The sequence below is a fragment of the Pelobates fuscus genome, chromosome 7 (assembly GCF_036172605.1).
Source record: "Pelobates fuscus isolate aPelFus1 chromosome 7, aPelFus1.pri, whole genome shotgun sequence".
Classification (NCBI taxonomy): Eukaryota; Metazoa; Chordata; class Amphibia; order Anura; family Pelobatidae; genus Pelobates; species Pelobates fuscus.
This window is the reverse complement of record NC_086323.1, coordinates 128,878,113-128,899,612: the sequence shown is the minus strand read 5'-3', so window position 1 is coordinate 128,899,612 and position 21,500 is coordinate 128,878,113. Positions and strand designations below refer to the sequence as shown.

General features: G+C 41.6%; 1 protein-coding gene across 1 annotated transcript; it reads right to left on the bottom strand.

The window, feature by feature from the left end:
• Positions 1–6,009: 6,009 nt before the first annotated feature.
• WDR82 (WD repeat domain 82) lies at positions 6,010–21,465 on the bottom strand. The gene is made up of 9 exons (XM_063426639.1): positions 20,823–21,465; positions 19,255–19,352; positions 17,610–17,676; positions 16,548–16,647; positions 12,902–13,018; positions 12,660–12,815; positions 12,439–12,508; positions 12,204–12,346; positions 6,010–7,866 (listed from the first exon to the last, which is right to left on the bottom strand). The coding sequence occupies exons 1-9, from the start codon at positions 20,981–20,983 to the stop codon at positions 7,837–7,839; spliced, it is 942 nt and encodes a 313-aa protein (XP_063282709.1). The 5' UTR covers positions 20,984–21,465; the 3' UTR covers positions 6,010–7,836.
• Between the last annotated feature and the right edge of the window lie 35 nt (positions 21,466–21,500).

Genomic DNA, 21,500 nt, shown 5'->3' with positions numbered 1-21,500 from the left:
TACGGAGAGTATTGCTCAGTGCATCTTACATTCATGGACATGGTAATCACTGGAACAACTTCCACTTATACCCCATACGGATGGAATACCACTATTTGCCTGCTGGGCGTTGAGGGACTGCGAGTCCCGGTTCAGGTTATTCATACGGCGTTACGCTGCCTATGGGTTGGCGTCTAGAGGTCCTATGTCACAGGATGCTCTGAGGATCTGTTTTTTTTTTTTAGGGACCTCTGCTGAAACTCGGAGGTCCCCATTGCTCACTCCATACCCATTGTAACGCGCTACGGAATCGGAGAGCGCTATATGAATAACAGGTTATCATAATATAACAATAATACACAATTCAGGCTTGGCCTGCTATGTCTGTGCCCATAAGAACGGCCTGCTATGTCGGTGCCCATAAGAATGGCCGGCTATGTCTGTGCCCATAAGACTGGCCTGCTATGTCTGTGCCCATAAGAACGGCCTGCTATGTCTGTGCCCATAAGAACGGCCTGCTATGTCTGTGCCCATAAGAATGGCCTGCTATGTCTGTGCCCATAAGACCGGCCTGCTATGTCTGTGCCCATAAGACCGGCCTGCTATGTCTGCGCCTATAAGAACGGCCTGCTATGTCTGTGCCATAAGAACGGCCCGCTATGTCGGTGACCATAGGATCGACCTGCTAGGTCTGTGCCCATAAGATCGGCCTGCTATGTCTGTGCCCATAAGATTGGCCTGCTATGTCTGTGCCCATAAGATTGGCCTGCTATGTCTGTGCCCATAAGATTGGCCTGCTATATCTGTGCCCATAAGATTGGCCTGCTATGTCTGTGCCCATAAGATCGGCCTGCTATGTCTGTGCCCATAAGATTGGCCTGCTATGTCTGTGCCCATAAGATTGGCCTGCAATGTCTGTGTCCATAAGAACGGCCTGCTATGTCTGTGCCCATAGGATCGGCCTGCTGTGTCTGTGCCCATAAGATCGGCCTGCTATGTCTGTGCCCATAAGTACGACCTGCTATGTCTGTGCCCATAAGTACGGCCGACTACGTCTGTGCCTATTAAGAATGTCGGTACCTATTAAGACGGCCTGTTATGTCTGGGTGCCGTACCCCTGCTAGGCCGCAGACCTGGGGGAATATCACTGGGGAAATGCCGGTGCCCACCAGTGACATGGAAATAGGCAGGTGTCCAGACTGGCATCTTTGCCAACCTATCCAAGAGGAAACCAGTATACGGCCATCTGAATACGGTGGTTAGGGTGAAGGCCCTAAACCTCATGCCTGAAGGGCAGGGTTTTTTATAAGGTACCCGGTCATTCATCTCCAAGGAAGACTTCGCACGGGCAAGGATCGGTGCTCAAGAATTTATGTATTTTTCTCTTATCTGCGTTAACTTTTTGTTTTCGTAACTTCTTTTTCCTTTCGCTCGGGTCGTCGAGAGGCCTGACTTGACCTCCCCCGACCTCCCGGGTGCTTGTGGATTGCGGAGAACGTCTCCAGCTTTCCTCCGGCTACCAACGGTCGTCCTGGACCCCGCGCGCGCGCACGGGATCCGGGCGGACAGTTGGTAGTTTTTTTTTTTTTTCTTTTCCATTGTTGTTTTCTTCCGTGGATTGCCATCAGCCTTATACTGATATTGGTATTGGGTGTACCCTGCAATTGGTCACCCTGATTCTCTAGGGACTCTAGTTTGGACCACAGGAGGGTGCGGCCCTCCATCATCCCGATTCAAGAATACTTTATTTTCAGGAACAGAGAGCGTACCCTCTCAGATACAGGACGGACACTGATTCGTTATTGGAGGGCGCAGCCCTCCCTCAACCTCGGCCGAATACTGGGCTGGATACAGAGTACATGTTCGGAGGACACGTTCTCATAGAAGGAACCGGTCACGGATGTAAACCCTACTGTTTTGGTTGTTAACAGGCGCGGCCGCTCAGGCTATCGGCCGGACGCTATCACGTTAGTCGATCTCATTAGATGAGAACGCGGCTCTCTCGTACACTCGACACTCTACACAGGCTTGTACCTGTGCAAGACATCGGTGACTGCATAGCGGGGCGTCCCTCCTGCATTCGATTAGATCTGACGCCCGTACTACTGATTTCGTTATAGAGGACTGCCTAGTCATACAAGATATAAATTTAGTCTGGATCCCTCTATACTATCTCCTGTGAGGGCTCTACTGGGTCCGGATCACTTAGGTACACACACTACTGGAGATAGTACGGCTAACGGATGGCCTCAGGTATTACGAGAGTGCAGGTTTTTGGTATTTTCTGCACCTTATAAATCGGAAACCTGCTTTCTGTTTTTGGATATCCAGACTATTGCGGACCAACCGCGCAGACCGTTTCTCCCATGTCAAGATGACAGGAGCTACGGAAACCTTCATGGAGCGAAAGGACACTGCCTTGCTCGGGTACCAAGATTAAGGAAGGCCAGTTATCCGGTCCCTAGGTAACCGCACACATGGTTCACATGGTAAGACCGGACATCCCGGTTGGCTTGAGTTCCCTGATCATACGATCTTGGGAGAAGGGGGCAGGACGGCCCCATCTCCTCGGAACGCTTACCTGGCGAACAGGATTCGGAGTTGGTGGGTTCTCCGTCTATTAGCTATTTACCCCTCGCGGGAGCCATTCTGCTTTTTGATTCACGCTAACCTACTCTTCAACTACCGTCGGGGAGACCTACGTGACCTTGGGAGAGTACCTGGGGTACCCCGACTCCTACACAGACGCCTTTCACTCTTAGGCGAGGACATACCTGGATGGAAATCTGCACTCCGGTTTGCACTCTCCATCCCTTTGAATATTTCTGGGATTCTCTATTCCAGAAATTAGTCGACCACTGTTCCTCCACACGAGTTCAGTTCGGAATCATGACTGGACGTCCTTTTGGAATCTTTTCTCTACAGAGTCCGAGGATTACACAGTCCATTTGGAATGTCGGAATCACTTAGGATACGGCTAATTGACAACACTACAGTTTTATTCTCGGATGAGACATCTCACCAGGTAGACCAGGAGTGAACGAAGGATCATACTCGGTTATATTGCGTCTTGGTGGTGGACTTAGACACATTCCTTGTGATTGGGGATCTACCTGCAAGATCGCGTCGCCGGATGACCCTGACACGATCGAAGGAACCACCCTACAGATCAAGAGTTGAGACAAGATGGCAATTTCTTCTCGCGGCCTTGCATCCGCAAAAGGCCTTCGTTATTTTTACAATTACAGGAATATAGCTGATAGGTCAGTTTGCAAGCTCAGGTCCCAACCGCTAGGAAGCAGGTGACAACAACAAGTTTGTTGGATCTATCAGCAGATGGTGTTTTTTCTGTGTTTTGAGATGCTTCATCGGCTGACATCTTCATTGATCCGTCTACTGTCGTTTTTCGCAGTTGGTAAGTACAATTAGGATTACTCCGCTATCTCCTGGAATAGGTACCAGCGACACAACCAGCGTTGGATTGGTGATCTGAGCGTTGAAACAGCAAACACGAAGCCTCCTGTCATGTTATAAAATTGTAGATTATGCTAGCTTTAGTGTACCTATAATCTTAATTTTATTAATGACAGGAGGCGAGTATTTCCCACCCATTTTTATCCCTCCCTTGTTCTATGTTTATAGTTTGGTTTGATCAGGTACGTATGCAACTCTGCTTGTGGTCTCTGCTACCTGTTGCATGCTCTTATGTCTTTTCTTTCATAAGTAGGGCTGGGATATCTAGAATTTAAGGTCATTTTGGTTGCTACATGGGTGCACACATGTTTATTCAGAGTACATTTCATTGGATAATCAACCTGTTCGATTCTGTTTTTCTCTCGTTTCAGCTTACAGTCCATCAACACTGTCTAGTTTGACGATTACTCTTGGATGGTGGACGTCGTTATATTTCGTGTCTAGGACTTCGTTTCTTCCCCATGATGTTCTCTGCCTTTTATTCTGTTTTTGTCGCAGCTTGAAAGAGGAAATGATGCATGGGGAGGGGAGTTTTATAGTACCTAACTTTTTTCTGATTGGTTGTTTTTTCTGTGCTGCTGTGGAGTTCTAGTAAAGAGAGACTTAAGCAAATACTCGCCTCCTGTCATTAATAAAATTAAGATTATAGGTACACTAAAGCTAGCATAATCTACAATTATGATATACATCACATTAAAATATATATATATTTTTTAAATACAATAGTCACTATACACACGGCCCATATATGTCACTATACACACACTGCACATAATGATATAATATCACTATACACATGCTGCCTATTTAATGTCACTATACTGTGCTTACCAACGTTTCTGAGGATACAAGTAGGCAGGAAGATTGCTGAAGGCCAAAAGCGGCTGGTCTGCCTGCCGAAAGGTGGGCTAGTCTGCTCTTACAGAGTGTGACCAGGCTGACTGACAACCTGCCCACTCCAACGAACCAGGCATATAACACAGCTAAAGAGCTCCATGCATGGTCCTATTGCCCAGTCCTCTCCTCCATTTTGAAATCTGCATACAGATTTAATAATGTGGGACAATCCCCCAGTACATAAATTTGCTGCATCAGTACCCCAAAGTACGAGACACTCCTGGTAAACACGGAAATGTTGGCACCTATGTGACAGACCCGCATGTCCCGGTATAGCAGTTCCCAATGCGAGCTCCCGTTACCTGGTTGCTATAGAGCAGCTCGGATATCGCTCTCCGCTCCGGGATGACAGTGGGCGGCAGAATTACATGGCGGCCGGTGTGCTCGGCTCTCTGCCTGCATTGTGTGTCCTGCTATCACTTTCCAGCATGCTCTGCACGCCGTTATTAACCAGCTCGCTTCAATGGTCTGCTCAGCGCGCACTCCCAATCATCCACCCCGGGAGCATGACATGGGTGTAATTTTGACAAAGACCGTGTAGGTCGAAACGTTGAAGGGCAGTGGGTTCAAAATATTTGCCTTTTTGTATCCTGGAGTGCCTGGGCCTCTCTTCTATTTTCCTTTATCAAGTATCTGGTCTCTGGTACTGGCCTGGTTCCACCCGGATACATATTGCTTGGGATTGAGTGCAGTAACACATTCCTGCTACAATATATGTGGGTGTAATTTTCTGAAGATTTTATCAATTTTTGGCAGAAATGGGATAGGCCCATTTTTGCCAGAAATTTCGGTGCATCCCTAGAAAGAACCCCAAAATTAATATTCATTCCCCCTTCCCTGTTAATACCTTGCAGGGAGGGGGGCATGCTGATTCAGTGTGCTGGGAATTTGGTCTGCGCTTCCGTGTATGATGTTATTGGTGTATTGACTGTGATATGTTGGAATGCTAAATAGTCAGGGTGTGCCACCCTAACTGCATTTAAAGGGAAACTCCAGTGCCAGGAAAATGATCCGTTTTCCTGGCACTGGAGTGTCCCTCTCCCTCCCACCCCCCAATCCCCGGTTACTGAAGGGGTGAAAACCCCTTCAGACACTTACCTGAGGCAGCGGCGATGTCCCTCGCCGCTGTCTCCTCCTCCGCGCCGCTCCTCCTCTGTATTGCGTCGGCCGGTGGGCGAGACTGATCCCGCCCACCGTCCGAGAAAACCTAATGCGCATGCGCGGCAATGCCACGCATGCGCATTACGTCTCCCCATAGGAAAGCATTGAAAAATAATTTCAATGCTTTCCTATAGGGAAATGAGCGACGCTGGAGGTCCTCACACAGCGTGAGGACGTCCAGCGACGCTCTAGCACAGGTTTCCTGTGCTATGAAGGAGGAAGTTCCCTCTAGTGGCTGTCTACTAGGCAGCCACTAGAGGTGGAGTTAACCCTGCAAGGTAATTATTGCAGTTTATAGAAAACTGCAATAATTACACTTGCAGTGTTAGGAGTAGTGGGAGTTGGCACCCAGACTACTCCAATGGGCAGAAGTGGTCTGGGTGCCTGGAGTGTAGCCCGCCTCCTGCAGGAAGGTATAGCACGCCCAAACTGTGTAAATGGGTTAAGAAACATGCATGGAAAGTATAAGTACACCTAAAACTTCAATATAAACACAACTTGGTTTAACCTTTTTTATTTATGTAAAAAAAATAATTACAAGAATCAACTGTGGACCATTTGCATGAAACTGTGATGTACTCACAACATTTCAACATAATCTTATATACATGGCTGTGAATGTATTCATGCAAGTTGCATGTTGTGTCTATGGTATCAGAATACGGCTGTTCAGAAATACTGCTGGAGGAAAATTTCATTACATGCAGTGACAAGAAAAACTTTTTTTGTTTTTTTTTTTTTAATTTTTTTTTATAAACAGGATTTTGTATCATTGGCCCCTCTGGAGCATTATGGGGCAGTTCTAGTTATCTTTCCAATTCCAGCTTGCAGAAGACAGTGCTCAATTTGCTAATAGTCATATTACAGAAATAAACAGTTAATTTGAGGTAAGGACAAGGATATAAATCTGTTTTATAAAATATGAACTTATAAAACAGTAGAAAAAGCACACAAAATGACACTTGGATCATAACCATGGTTAATGTGTTCTGACAATAATATTGATTGAGAATTGACAAAGGAATTACACAATCTAGGCAAAATAATCTGGACTGAAAAAAAGTATTCCCCATAGCTATATTTCCAGCTTGACTATTGTGGCCTAAACACTGCTATTCTCTTGTGCCTCACAATTCTGGATTAGTGAATAACCACCATATGTGTTATAGTCATTGTAACACTGGTTCCACAAAATAAAGGTTTAAGCTTCTGCCTTCTATAGGAAGGTCCAGCAACGGCAACAATGGTGGACTGTAATACACATGATCTGGAGTTAAATTCTTCATGGGAGGTGGACTCGAACAGCAGCTGGGAGGGTGTAGTTGCCCAGTCCCGATGCTAGGGATAAAATATTGAGAGAGAGATAGAGAGGAGAGAGAGTGTCTATTTGGGATTCTACAGTAGTAGAGTAATGCCACAATTGCATCCATAGCATTAAACATAATCCATGCCAGAGCTAACACTGTTCTTTTGTAATGAAAACTTTGAATATTTAGCAAATCAAAAAATTGTATTTTCCCAGTGAAGGAAAAATTATATTTAGGCGATCAGTGTACAAATGGACGGTTGATAAAGAAAAAAAGAATCCTTACTATGAGATGCAATGGACACAGTTGGATCAGAGAGCGATGTACAATGCTATAATTTGTAAACTGAACAAATCAAGAACTAAAGCAATGTAACTACAGATACATTACGTAGATGGCAGGAATATGAATTAAAAAGAGGAACCATCTTGTTCTGGATATCATGCATTCAGTCTTGACTATATGCTTAATGCAAAGCATCAAATTGTGCCTTTGTGATCCATGTGAAACTGAATCTAGATGGAGAAAAAAGTAAATGTAGCATTTATCAGACTGGCAAGTGGTAAAGATACAAAATGGGAATACATCAAAAATAATTCGTATTAAAGTAAAAAAAAAAAATGCCACAGGATTTTAAAAAGGCCTCGAAAAGAAACCATATGTCCAAATAAATGTACATGGCAGTTTCACAGTTCGTTAGAAACACAAGAAAAGTCTCTGTAAAGAGTCTTTGAAAGTGACACAGCACCTTAAGAACTGGATGTTATCTTAACAGCAGGAAGCATAAGTCAGGGGAAATGGGATAAACCGGTGATTTCTTTTGGCAAGCGGAGATGTCAGTATGGCTGAAAAGTGCTAATACTGGGAGTGCTCATGAAATGATGGATTTTAGTTTAGTTTTTTTTTTTTTTTGGTTGCATCCCATTTATCAGCTCATTGGGTAGAATAAACCGCAGAAAATCCAGGTGTGTCATTGAATGAGGTCCTACAAAATGTTATACTGGTAAGTGTTGATGTATTAATCGTCAAGAGTTGGTAACCAGAAAGCCTGCAGAATTTAAGAGAAAAAAAAGTCAATTTCAGGCCAAATCCTTTAAAATCATAGTCTACATAATACATTTGCAAAACAATTGAGCACATAACAGCTATTTATCAAATAAAACATAATACAATTTTCAAGCTATGCAAAGTATTCCTTTCAGTAAGGTGATAAAATGCATATAGTCCAGCTTTCATAAAAGCTCCATCCTGTGTATGTAGACGGCAATATACTTTTAGAACAGTAGCTACCATGCACCCCTTCTGCAGACAGTTTACCGAGCAATCTCTCAAGTAATGAGCTTGCAAGACAAACAAGGTTATTCAATAAATACCGTTAACAATTAAAATATAAGGCAAAACTAACCAAACTGTAAGTTCAGAAACACAACTTGTTACTAGTGTTAAAAACACTATTTAGGTGTCCAGCTTCACCCCCGACCCTCCTCTTAAATAGGAAATTTTTATTTTTTTTAAATCACCTTTATTCCAGCAGGGTCTGGCATTGCTGCCCCCCCCATGGGAAGGCATTGGATTGGCCAAGATTGTCAATTATTTTGAATCAAATGCTGTGATGGCCAATCAGCATCTCCTCATACAGATGCATTAAATCAATGCATCTCTATGGGGAAAGTTCAGCGCCTCCATGCCGAGCTTGGAGATACTGAATATCAGGGCTGCACATTGTGTAGCACTGACTCGGGAAGCACCTCAGATGGTCATTTGAGTGACTGCCACTGGAGATGTGCTTAGGCAGTAATGTAAACACTGCCTTTTCTCAAAAAAGGCAGTGTTTACAGCAAATAGCCTGCAGGGACATACTATGCTCACCAGTACAACTACATTAAGCTGTAGTTGCTCTAAAGACTATAGTGTCTCATTAAATTTGAAATTCACAGTGCATTCCAGAGAATTTTCACTTTAGGTAAACTCTGAAAGTATCAAAGTTATTCGAACAGCTTGTGTTAAAGGCAAAGATGCTTTCTCACACTGGAGAAATTAGTTTTGTACCATAACCCCTTTTACACTCACACTTACCTCGGTCTCTCATAAAATGCAAATTTTACAATACACTTTTGTGCGACTAAGCAATTCGACGAACAATCAAGTGTGAACTTGCTACAGTTGTATTTTGCACATACATGCTTTTGGATACACAGAATGCCTGGGAAAAATTGAGTTTGTGTTCTCATATTGACTGATACAGGTATCATGCAAGCTATGTACACATTACATGAAAAACATTTTTTTGCCGTGTTTACATTTATTAGTTTTACAGATCATTATTGTCATTACTTCGTAAACACTGTACATTAAAAAGTAAACTAATGTTCAGTTGCCCCCCCCATTATTAAAAATAAAATAAATCAATGTTCACTTTTTAAAAAAAAATTGTTGGAGCTGCAAGCTACTGCCGTGAGTTGTCACCAAATCAGGAGTGATGAACATATCTCATAGACAGCACCCCAACGTCATGTCTAGTAGGTAGGGTCAGCTACAAATTCAGCCGCAGGCAAAGTTAATTCCGCCTCCGATGTCATCATGCTCGGTGGGCAGGATTCTGTTAATCTAATGAGTGGATTCCCGTCGTCAAGACAACTAGACATGATTTGACATTAAAAAAAAAAATTATTTTTAGATTTTTTTTTATATATATATATATATATATATTTTTTCAGACCGGTCGTCTGATTTTACCTCCCCCATGTTGAATCGCGTCCGGTTGCCTTGGCGACAGTAATCCACTAGTTAGTGTGGTGACATTCGGTCAAACTAATATGGTGACCAGGGGTCATGTGACCAAGCTCATGTATGCCTTTCTTACAGTGGGATAAGCTTTACCCTTTGATATGGTAATTGGGTAATTCAATACCTTTACAAGTCAGGAAAGAGATAGCCACTTACCCCTATCCCCATTCCTCCCTGTTCCTTCTTGGCTGTGCTACTGAGCAGATCTTTTAGCAGACATGGGCTAATTTTTATCATATTGAACTGTGAGTGGGATCTGGTGATGTTATAAGATTTAGTTGTTATTGTTAGTTAGATTGTTGTTGATGTTGTTGAGTTAGTTTGATTGTGTGTCAATATTTGTATGTTGTTGTTGTTTTGTCTCTGAATAAATATTTGTTAAAGTAGACGGACCATAGTTTATATGTGTATGCATACATAATAATTTATAGAGTTTGGTAATTTACCACAGTTAGATCAACAGAGCTCCACCCACCGAGACGGGAATTTAACTGCTGACGAATTTGGAGCTTCCCACATCTACTAGACGTAATGACGTTGGGACACTGCCCGTCGTGGCAATCACCCAACATACAGCAGAGTGCTCAACAGCTACTGTGTCCCGTGTGCGGCAAAAAGTGGCACCAATTAGCATCTCCTCATAGAGATGCTCTGAATCAATGCAATTTTATGGGGAATGTTCAGCACCTCCATGCAGAAGCTGAAAGTCCAATGTACAGCACTAAACTAAGAAGCACCTCTAGTGATTGTAATGTTTAACAAAACAACTATTACATATTGTAATATAATAACTAAAGGAAATTGATCAAAAATGTCAGAAACTGACAGAAGAAAGCCAAGAGCTGAGCATATCCTATGCAGAGGTTTATGGGTAAAAAGTCTCAGTCACTTCCTGATTCCTGTATACATAATTAAAGAAGCTGCAGATCCTGAGCATTTGCAGAAATAAAGGGGGTCTTTTAAAAAAGTACACCTATTAATTTTATAGTTTTACCACCATACAGTTATAAGGCGAGTCATCTCTAGCCTGATATACCGCTTTAATTTATAGTTTATGCTTCCTCACTAAGTGGAGATTAGCCCAACGATGACAAAATATTTATGATACTAGCCTTTAACCAAACTGAGAATTTGTAGTTAAAGAAAAGCCCCAAATCAAAACAGCATAGACACAGTTAGCATGAACTTAAATTGCACAATATTGCTGCAATCAGTCTTACTGCCATATTACATCATATGAAATCCCTTGTGGCTGCAAAAGTCTGTTTGTACTATGACACCAGTTCATTCTACATAAATAGAAGTTGCTATTTTATTGACATTGTAATGTTGCATTTTGAACTGTAGATTTTAGCAAGTATATTTGTTTTATGTTATGCCTGGCAAAATCTTTCTAAAGACAAACTGTCGGATTTAAATTTTCTCCATTCCGGATTTATTGTTAAAGGGACACGATAGTTACCAGAACAACTACAGCTTAAGAAGTTGTTCTGGTGTGTATAGTATGTCCCTGCAGGCTTTTTAATGTAAGCACTGACTTTTTATAGAAAAGGCAGTATTCCATTAATACCTAGGAACACCTCTAGTGGCAGTCACTCAAATGGCCACTAGAGATGCTTCATGTGTCAGTGCTGCAGAATGTGCAGCACTGACATTCAGCTCCAGAGGCATGGCCACTGAACTAGGTGGTACACTACCATTTTCATTATAGAAAGTTAAATTGTCAAGTAAACATCTGTTTTTATGAAATATCATCTTGCTTGTCCATATTAGCTCACAACAGGTGAAGTGTAGTAGAGCAAATTGACATAGCCATATCATATAAGTAAAACCTAATTTTTGTCACAATATTACTAAATATTTTTTTTTTTTAAATACCTGTATAGCTGAACTAACTGCTTCCAAGTACACATGGTACCTAACTTGCGTGAGTACCTGGAATGCCCTATTAAAGAGGTTTTGAGTTCCTGCTTTCAGCAAGCAAAAAATATTTTTAAGGGTTATTCCAACCATGAGAACTACTACAGTCCCCTGTAGTGGCCATGATAGTAACGAGGCTAACTGTTGTAAAACCAGTGACCTCTTACCTGTTGTCATTGTGTGCCGGGTCTCCTGTGAAGCAGGCTTCCAACAGAGTTGCAGAAGCCAAATACCAATCCTGCCGCTTATTCACTGGCTGAGAGCGCTAGCTGATGGCCCTCAACCAATTAAGGACTCTGTGCATAGAAATATGCACAGAATTGACATTAGCACACCTGGAACTTGTTCAGTGCTGGCTAATAATGCACCAATGCTCACACTTGCGGCAAAGAGATTAAATTCACAGTGAAATGCTGCAAGTTCAGACTGCAAGCACCATGACTACTTCAAATCTCTAATGCGGACATGGTGTTTGGAGTAACCCTTTAATATTTAGATAAAACTAGAGGGTGAGTTTAGAAATACGATCAAGGGAGAAAAGTATATATGCCTCGTTGCATATCGATGGGAATTTGCAAGTCACCCCAGTTCTAAGAAACTATATGCAAGGAGACGAGCTATATAATGTAACAAAGGTAAACACTCTTTAGAAACAAAACAAAAAAGGACAAAACTCACCATATTAGAACAAGCACTGGCAAAAGTCATGAATTTGGGATTGAACTGCAAGCATGCGATGGGCCCAGTATGTTTACCATCCAGCACCGCCACCTTCATGCCGCTCTCACCATTCCACACGTGGATCTTACCATCTTCAGATCCTGCATAAAACCAGACACAGTGAGAAGCTGCTTTACATTCCAGAAATGAAAAGTTTGAAAGAAAAAATAAAAATAAAATAGCCACATCTTACCGATCATAATGAACTGTGAATCTGGAGTAAATGAGGCTTCCAATGTAACTGCTTTACTATTATTGTAGCCCTGTGCCAACAAAAGAACACATGGTTATTAAATAGATAAAGTGCTTACTGATCACTCTCCACCAAATTGGCATTTGGTAATTACTTTGTATGTTACTAGAAATAAAGGTAGATAAAAAAAAAACAAAAAAACTTTAAATCAGTGCATTTACCCCAAATGTGTGCAGAACAGCCCCCTTGAAGGCATCAATTAGTCGGATGAAGCCACCATTGGTAGAGAGCAGGATTAATTTCCCATCATTGCTAAATTTCAGAGATGTCCATTCACATGTTCTGTCATACTGCATTTTAAATGTGGCAAAAGGTCCCTGGGAACAAAACAATATACAAGTTAGAGAATTAGGTAAAGTGCAGAATTCCTAATCTCATCTAACATACAGAATTTAAAACTCACCTTATCAAAAGAGCGAAGATCATATAACTTGACCATCTCTGAATTTACTCCAGCTGCAAAAATTAGACCCTCTGGATCAAAGGAACACACAGGCTTACCCTGAAGGTGCATCAGACCCTATATGGGATACAAGAAAGAAATGTTATTTTCTAGTGTGAATTTTAATCTAATTACTTATATTAATGAACAAAAACATATTACTGAGAATGTTCAATTCACATTTGTGCTGTTTCACACACTGCTAACTTAAGTTTCCAAGATGAATCCGTTTAAAGGGTTCTTCTAATTCAAATATGACCCATTATTTTTTATTGTATAATACAGATAATACAATAAATACTGGGGAACAACAGTTACCTTTCAAATGCAATGCACTGTGTGGGTCTACCTGCAGCTGCAGTCATGCCACTCCAACTCGAGAATGAGACACACCAATCAGGAGCATCTTATGCGGATCTATTGGGACTAATCTCAGCACAAAAATCTCTGAACAAGTGGTTTCTTCCTAATGATCAGTTTCAGTAATTACATGGGATAAACAGGAAATGTAATATAAAGCGATAGCTTGGTTGCTAGCAGTTTAAACAGTCTAGTTCACCGTTTTGAGCACGGGACTGTATTTTAGTTCGGGCTGAGCAGCAGACTGGGTACTCTCTCTGCTGGGAGGGGAAAGAGGACATTCCCTATTATGCATGTGGTGTATGCATGCTGCATGCACAATAGAGAAACAAATTGACACGGACAACCCAGGAACTGATTGACAGCCCTAGGAGGCAGCTGTTCGTACAAATCATTGTCATTATAACCCACTTTCAGAAATAAGAGGAAGGCTCAGTGTGCTCTAAGCACCAAGCATTTGCAATAAAGTGCTTAAAGTGTGTTTAAACTGATCCTTTACAGTATCCCCAATAAACTTTGGCAATTCTAGAATCAGTGACAAGGGGGGCCTTATATATGTCTCTGCAGCCAGATCAGATGGCTGCAAGCTGTGTATATGGGGAGCAATCTTCTTGTTGGTCTGAGAAATATGAAGGTTAAACAAATATTGAGTACAGAGCTATGTGGACATATGGACAGCCCAGTGAGTGCAAACAACCTAAACACTTTACGGTTGATTTACTAAAGTGAAAATTGTTGGGAATTATGGAAAAATAGCCAAACTAAAAATAATTATTCAAGGGGACGGGGCCTGACTGCCAAGCCGGGCACACGTGCCTTGTAAGAGCTCCAGAACTTTCAGCACTAAACTGAGGATTTCTGCCCAAAAACCAGACGGAAAAATAGCCAAGAAGGCAACTCACCCTCTCAAGCTGTAACGTTGCTCTACATAAGCGGACAAATCCCCGGAGAGCAGGACGATTGACCTGTGGCCTAGTGAGCCCCGGAGAGGCGGCCAATCTCAAATTGGGAAACTCCCAGAAAGCAGCGGAAATCACCGCACTGAGCCCCGCAACACTCCCCCACCCCCCTGTATAGACCGGTGGGGGATATCCCAGTCCAAGAGACAACCTAGCGGAGACCAGCACAACCGCAGAGAGGCCTCCATAAGCGGGAAACACGACAACTTCACCAATATGGCGGACGCCATGTGTGCAACACAAACCAGAACCCAAACTTTGCAAGCAACCACACTCGACAGAATTTTTGAGGACTTTAGGGCAAAATTAAGCCAAGTGTTGCAAGCATCCTCCTTGCACATGCCGAGCTGTAGCTCCCCACACAAGCTGCCCCCAAGCACACAACTCCCGCCAGCGGCACCTCAACAAACACCCTCCTCCTGCCGCGAAACATAAAGCCCCGGCGAGAGTACCGACACTCAAGCGGAGGGGAGGACAGATAAGAGCACCAGGCTATAGACCACACACAGCCCGAGCACACGCCAACATACCTGCGCGAAGAGCAGCTACCAGACACCGGGCAACAGTGCGCACCACTGCAGCGAGATCCCCCCACTACTACCCAACCGGTGCAGGGACACAGCACCGAAAGCACCCGAAGGAACACCCAGCGAGTTACATACCAAACACCAGACAGCAACAACGGCAGCAAGATCACGCCAGGAGGCACACTCTCACCGAGGTACCAAGGTGAACTCTGAATATACCGAGAGGCCTACCTTACCGATCTGTTGTAAGCTGGGCCTGCAGCACTTACCCTGGTCACGGGACTGTTTATCCCCTAGATGGCATAGGCTTAGCTGAACCTGAGGGGTTCACTGGTCATACCCTAACCCTCAGAGGAGATATGGGATATGGCATGCAAGGTTCACATATGAGGGACACTATCCTGTCTTTTCTACATAGTTAATTTTTCTTATTTAATTTTCTCCCATGTGATGCAAACCTTAACTTTCCTAAGAGTAGCCGATAGAAGTTTATTTTATTCATGTTACATACTGTGTTTTCTAGTGCATATGCACGGTCTCACCTAGCATCTACACGCACGTGCTGATGGATAGGATGTTATACCAAAAGAAAAGTTTTAATCAATGTTATATGAGCAGTACTATTTCCATTCATCCTTTGTCTAGGCCTATTCGTTATATCAACAGCCTAGGCAGTGTCTCACACTAATGCCTGTCAGCACACTGCTGTATCACGTTAACCATAATTAATTACTGGTCTCCGACCCTCTCATGCATAGCTATGTCTCATCTAACTCATTGCCACTAAGCTGATCTTGTGAAGTAAATTAATGCCCTAGCCTGTGTACTACTCCCAAGACACTTAGCGATTCTACCTAGCATGATATTCACCATGTCTTGCATGCTTAGATTTTTATCTTTAAACTGCTTGAACCTTCTCACAGACGTGTATACATAGCCTGTCTAAATCTACTCAAAAAAAAAAAGTGCCACCACTTTAATGCCATATATGTGAAACTCTGTTTTTATTATGCTTACATACGCCATTGTGACACTGTAAGATGTTTTGTTAACTCATGCACAACGAAAAAGAATGAAAAAAAAAAAAAAAAAAGAATCCAAGTGTGTTAAACTTCCAGTTTGGCTACTTTCGTCTTCAATTTGAAATTCCTGCCATTCTCTTTGAATTCCTGCAGATTTTCAATTCCTGACAATTTAGTAAATAACTCTGTATAGGCAAGACTATATTTTAATTTATATATTTGTAAGCAATTTGGTAAACTAAAACTATAGATCAAACTGATTTCCCTACCAGAAGTGCTGTATAAATGTACAGGACTTTTTCAGACTCACTGGGATCAACTACATTCTGCCAATAAGATAGCTTGAAGGGACACTATAGTCACCATAACAAATACAGTGATTGGCTCAGAAAATCACTTCTGATGAAGTCAGCCAAGCAAGCAGATCAGGGGTAGAGCCATCAGCAGCAGACTTTTCTAAAAGTATGATTTTACTTTATTTTTGGGTCTGACTTTACTTTAAGATGACGGTTTTAATACCATAGGGCCAGGAATACATGTTTGTGTTCCTGACCCTATAGTGTTCCTTTAAATAAGTAGAATAACATCTATATACAAAAATATTCTTGAAATCCAGCGAAATCAAAATGTAATATTGAAAGTAAAATTCTGCAATATTATTCTCAGTTAATTTACGGTTTTGAAACCATGTTCACAAACATTTATATTGGAAATTCTTGGCACCGTATTCTATACAAACCTGGCAGTTAGGAGAGCGTAGATCCCATAGCCTGACCGTTTTGTCCAAAGAGCCAGAAATGAATGTATCATCAACCGGAGACATTGATAAGGCAACCACTCTGGGTAACAGAATTAAAAAAGGTTAGAGCAACCATGAATTTACTTGAACTGAGTTTAAAACAATATAAGATACATATGAGGCTGTCAAAGCACAGTCAGGAGAAAAAAGCAAATAAATGTGACATAATTAAGCAATAAGAGTGGGCCTCTGACGGAACATGCATGTGTATGCACCGTGGCAGAATGTCCAATACTGAATATGAAAAAAGATGCAGTGGAATCTGATATTACAATGTCATATGAAAACACCTGCCTAAAAACAGATAACAAAATTGTGATTTGGTGAAACAATTATGTAGAAAAATACAAACACAGACAGGACTGTCAAACTGGACATTCAATTACAATGACATACAGCTTTTAGTACTTTAAAGCCAGATTGTGTAATAAAATGTTATATATTTGGTCTCGTGATATATTGAGTACCGTATTTTCACAAGATTACCACCACTATTTGTGGGGACCGTGCATATTCCACTGCATGCATGCTCATATCTGCATGTCTAGTGCAAACTGATAAATATTTTTTTCTAGTAGAGTAAATACATTTTCAATAATATATACACACACTTAGATTACTTAAGCAGTGCAAATGAAAGAAGTTGTTTCTATAAAAATTACATAACTATATGGATGCTATTACCTGTAGGGCTACAAATAAGAGTCAGTCTCTTGTTCCGTTAAGGAAAGCTAGGCTTATTCTATACCTTTCTCATGGTATGCGTAGCAGTATATAAACCAATTCTGAAAAACAGCTGCATTGCACATGATTGTGAACCATATTTCCCCATGATTCTCAAGAAACTGAAAACATCACATTCTCCCAGCACTCAGACACACAATGCTGTGCAGGAATACAAGGTGAATCCTGTTCCACCACAAAACATGTCTATCTTGGAAGAACAAATAACTTTAGAACCCCTGAACTTAACCCTCAACCAACATCTTAAAAACATCTCACCTCTTGCTGTGTCCTGGAAAATAACGTATGTACTTATTATCATGAAGAGACAGGTAGCGAATAGTATCTGTAACAAAAATACATCTTAGTTCTTGCAAGGTGGCGTGGAAAGATCAGAAGAAAAACAAACATCTTCTAGGCAATGTTTTAAAAAGGAAAGCAAATGACAAACTTATTTTCAAAAAACTAAATGTGCACGTGGAAGGAAGCCGGTTGATGGTGAGGTACAAAAAACCTTTGCATTTTATCAAATATGCATCTAGTACAATAAAAAGATAAAAGATTACTTGCCTCATATGTCACCACAACATGCGCCAAGAAAATATAGCAACAGGGCTGTAATAGGTTAAATTCAGTTCTTAAGGGAACACTCCAAGCATCCTAACAAGTACAGTGTTCTGTAGTAACTATGACACCACCCTATGGTAAGTAGCCTAACCGTTTTAGTATGGTTTGACAACTTACCTGGACCTGTCAGGAGCCGCAGCCACATCCCCTGCATCTGGTCTGCTCCCACAATCTTTATTGCTTTGTAGAATAAAGCAGGGTCCTGTATGACTTTGTACATTGGCTGAGTGCTTTCAGCCAAACAGCGCAGTTCTGCATTAATGATAGTGCTTTATTCGATCTAGACATCTGGCTTCCGCTATAGTAGTAGACCAGATAAAGCTTGGTGTGCCTAGAGTGACCCAGGGAAGTTTTCAAACCATGCTAAAATGGTTTGAAAGCGTATTGTGAAAAAGTGAAAAGGCACCTCTGTCACCATAACCATTCCCTTAAGTGTCCCTTGGTCAAAAAAGGTTGCGACTTAAGAATATGGATCATCCTTTAAAAATAACCGTTTTATAATGCGTTACCCCAAAGGTTACCTGCACTACAATAGTAAACTAACTTGAGAATCAGAGGGTTAATCCATCTCAAGTAGTCTAACATAGGTTGCTTGACCATTTTTACATTTCTTAAGTTACACTTTTTTTGAGTAATTACCACTGTGTGTTAGTATCGCAAAAAAAAAAAATATTTTACCTGGTTTAAACATGGCATCCATCTTTGTGTTATGGCCCACACCAGATTTTGGTGATAAAGATGTTTACAGAAACCTTAATATCTCATTTCAGGATAGCCCTAACTCATTGCACCAAAAACTGAGACCTGGAGCACATTACAAGGTACATGTACATATCTAAACATTTTAAACATTAGACATTTGATGAGTCATTGCAATAATTTAAGTGGTGAAAAGCAAAAGAAGCTGCACTTGAAGATATGGAAATTTACCTTACAGTTAATTTTTCTGTAAATGATCAACAAAGGAGAAGCCTTTAAACCATCATTTATATTAAACTTTAATTAATATCATGGTTGACATGTTTTGAAGACTGTGCTCTGCCCTAGGCAAGGCAGTCGTATGTACAGTTATCTACTAACGAGGGTGGTGTCACAGACCCTTAAACTGTACAAACAACTACCTCAGCCCAGACCCAAGCTCACGGTTTGGAGGAATGTGGTGCCATCATGGATCAAATGAAATACTGAGTTTGTAAAAAAAAAAAAAAAATTAAAATAAAATTAAACGTTTGCAAAATCATGCACACTACATCATAAGTTAATGTAAAAATAAATGCTGAAAAATCTTTTCGCATACCATCGATTTTGTTGGAACTGTAGACCACTGTGTTGGCTGCATGTGTGTATCGAATCAGATCAACTCCATATTTTTTACTGTACAACGTCCTCTTGGGCCTGTCAAAATAACAAAAACAGAACATTAGCATTTGCTTTAAAACACATAGGCCAAATTGCTCTCTTAATTTGGAATGCATAAAAAAGATACCAGAGGCAGGATATTATTGATTTTTGAGGGACACTCTGGATCCCTAAAGTACATTAGCTTGTGGAAGTGCTTTATGTGTGAAGAGTGTGTACTCTTTTTTTCATCTTACAAAAACTATAGACGTAAAAAGAAATTGGCACATTTAGAAATTAAAGGGATACTATTATGGTAGGAATACAAAGTTGTATGCCTAGCACTATAGATCTCTTGTGCATTCCCCCTAAAAGGCTTAAATCCTTACTGTACTCACCTGATTCCAGCATAGGTCTTCCTCTGAGCTGGGTCAATGCTCTGCCCCCTCCATCACCAAATTTGGGAGGAGCGCTAATGCATATGTGCGGCAAGCGCATTAAGGCAACCCCTATAGGAAAGCACTGCTGTAACATTTTTCTATGGGGATTTTACCGACGCTGCATGTCCTCATGCAGAGTGTGAGGACATCCAGCATCAGTTAGGTGACCAAAGGTTGCCTAGCAAGCAGGAAGTATCTCTAGTGGCCGCCTGATTGACAGTCCGTAGAGGCAATTTTAACCCTGCAATGTAATTATTGCAGTTTATCAGAAACTGCAATAATTAACATTACAGTGTTAAGGGGCCAGGGACATTGCACCCAGACCCCTCTAATGAGATGAAGTGGTCTGGGTGCCTATAGTGTACTTTTAAAAAAATTCTTTATTTTTGTCAGGCAGCCAGAAGAAGACATTTGGTTATACAATTATGGATAGTGCTCAACAATATATCATTGTAGTAGTACATCAGAATAAAATATTACAGTAGGGCAGAAAACATTTGTGTTTATTCCGTTAAAAGTTATCTTGGTATGTTGATTATCCTTCAGGCATGGTTTGCCTTTAGTGTATAGATAACAAATGAGTATTAAAAAGAGTGGGAGGGGTGATAAAATAGAGAGTCCACTGCGGTGTGTATATTATCTCTTTATCGTTACATTCTCCCGGCTATCAGACAGTCTGTACGATTAGTTTGTGGTTTCTTAGCTCAAAGCAGCTAAACTCAAGAGACAAGCCCAAAGCACCTGCTTTGGGAAATCTGTGATTGAACAGCCACAGAAAGTCGGGGCTGGGTTAGAAGGGGAGACCTTTCAAAGGCTTCAGACGAAAGATCCGCAGCTTTTGCAAGATCTCTTTATATATATATATATATATATATATATATATATATATATATCCCTACTGCAAAAAACAAAAACATATCAGTAAAGGGTATATCGCTGAGGTTATATTCAAACAGTGATTCATAGATTTTGGCGGTTGAGTGTCCCTTTAACATTTTCGATAAGAATCTTGTAAAAAGAAAAAAATGAGCTTTGTTCGTCCAGCATTTTAAGTAATCTTTAAATTATCGCTCTTTTTTTTACTTACTTGCCCTCTTGGCAATCATAAAGCACTATAGAGTCGTCATCGCTGCTAGATATCACGGTTTCTCCAGTGGGGCTAAAATCGAAGCAATTAATTTTATCTGAATTTTCCCGGAAAACCTTCGCCACTCTGAAACTGCGCAACACGTTATCCGTCAACTTCATGGTTGACGCTGTAAGAAGGGTGGGAGTGGGATAGAGAGCTGGAAGTTTTACACCAGAGAACCAGTAATGTCCAACAGAGAGTTATGGATGGAGGTCACTATGGAGATGCAGTCAGTGCTGTCAATCAATGAATGGAGGGAGAGGGGGTCACAGCAAACCCCCCAAAAATGCTCTCCCAATGTTTGTAACACTGAAAAAAGCTGAGAAATTAAAATGAATTATTGATGGTGTGTAAGAGCTCAAAGAATGATATGGGGGAGGGAAAACGAGGACTTCCGGGACCTTGGGCCTGGCTGCTTATTGACCCGGGTAACACGTGCCCTGGACACGGTGCTCTTGTGTCTAACCACGCAGATTCCCCGCTGGGTGCGCGGATTCCCGTCAGTTGTTACTCCGGTATTTCCGGTGTTGCCTCGGTCTTACAGTTCGCGAGCCTCCTCCGCTCTCATTGTTTCCACCATGTTGTTTGTGGAGCCGGGGAATGAGGCAGCACGCCGACGTGACAAAACGTGCGCTG

Coding starts and splice junctions, on each gene's coding strand:
- WDR82 (XM_063426639.1), bottom strand. CDS start 20,983: ATGAAGTTGACGGATAACGTGTTGCGCAGTTTCAGAGTGGCGAAGGTT. Junction 12,816..12,901: donor ATCTTCGCTCTTTTGATAAG/GTGAGTTTTAAA, acceptor TTTTGTTCCCAG/GGACCTTTTGCCACATTTAA. Junction 12,347..12,438: donor TTCACAGTTCATTATGATCG/GTAAGATGTGGC, acceptor GGTTTTATGCAG/GATCTGAAGATGGTAAGATC.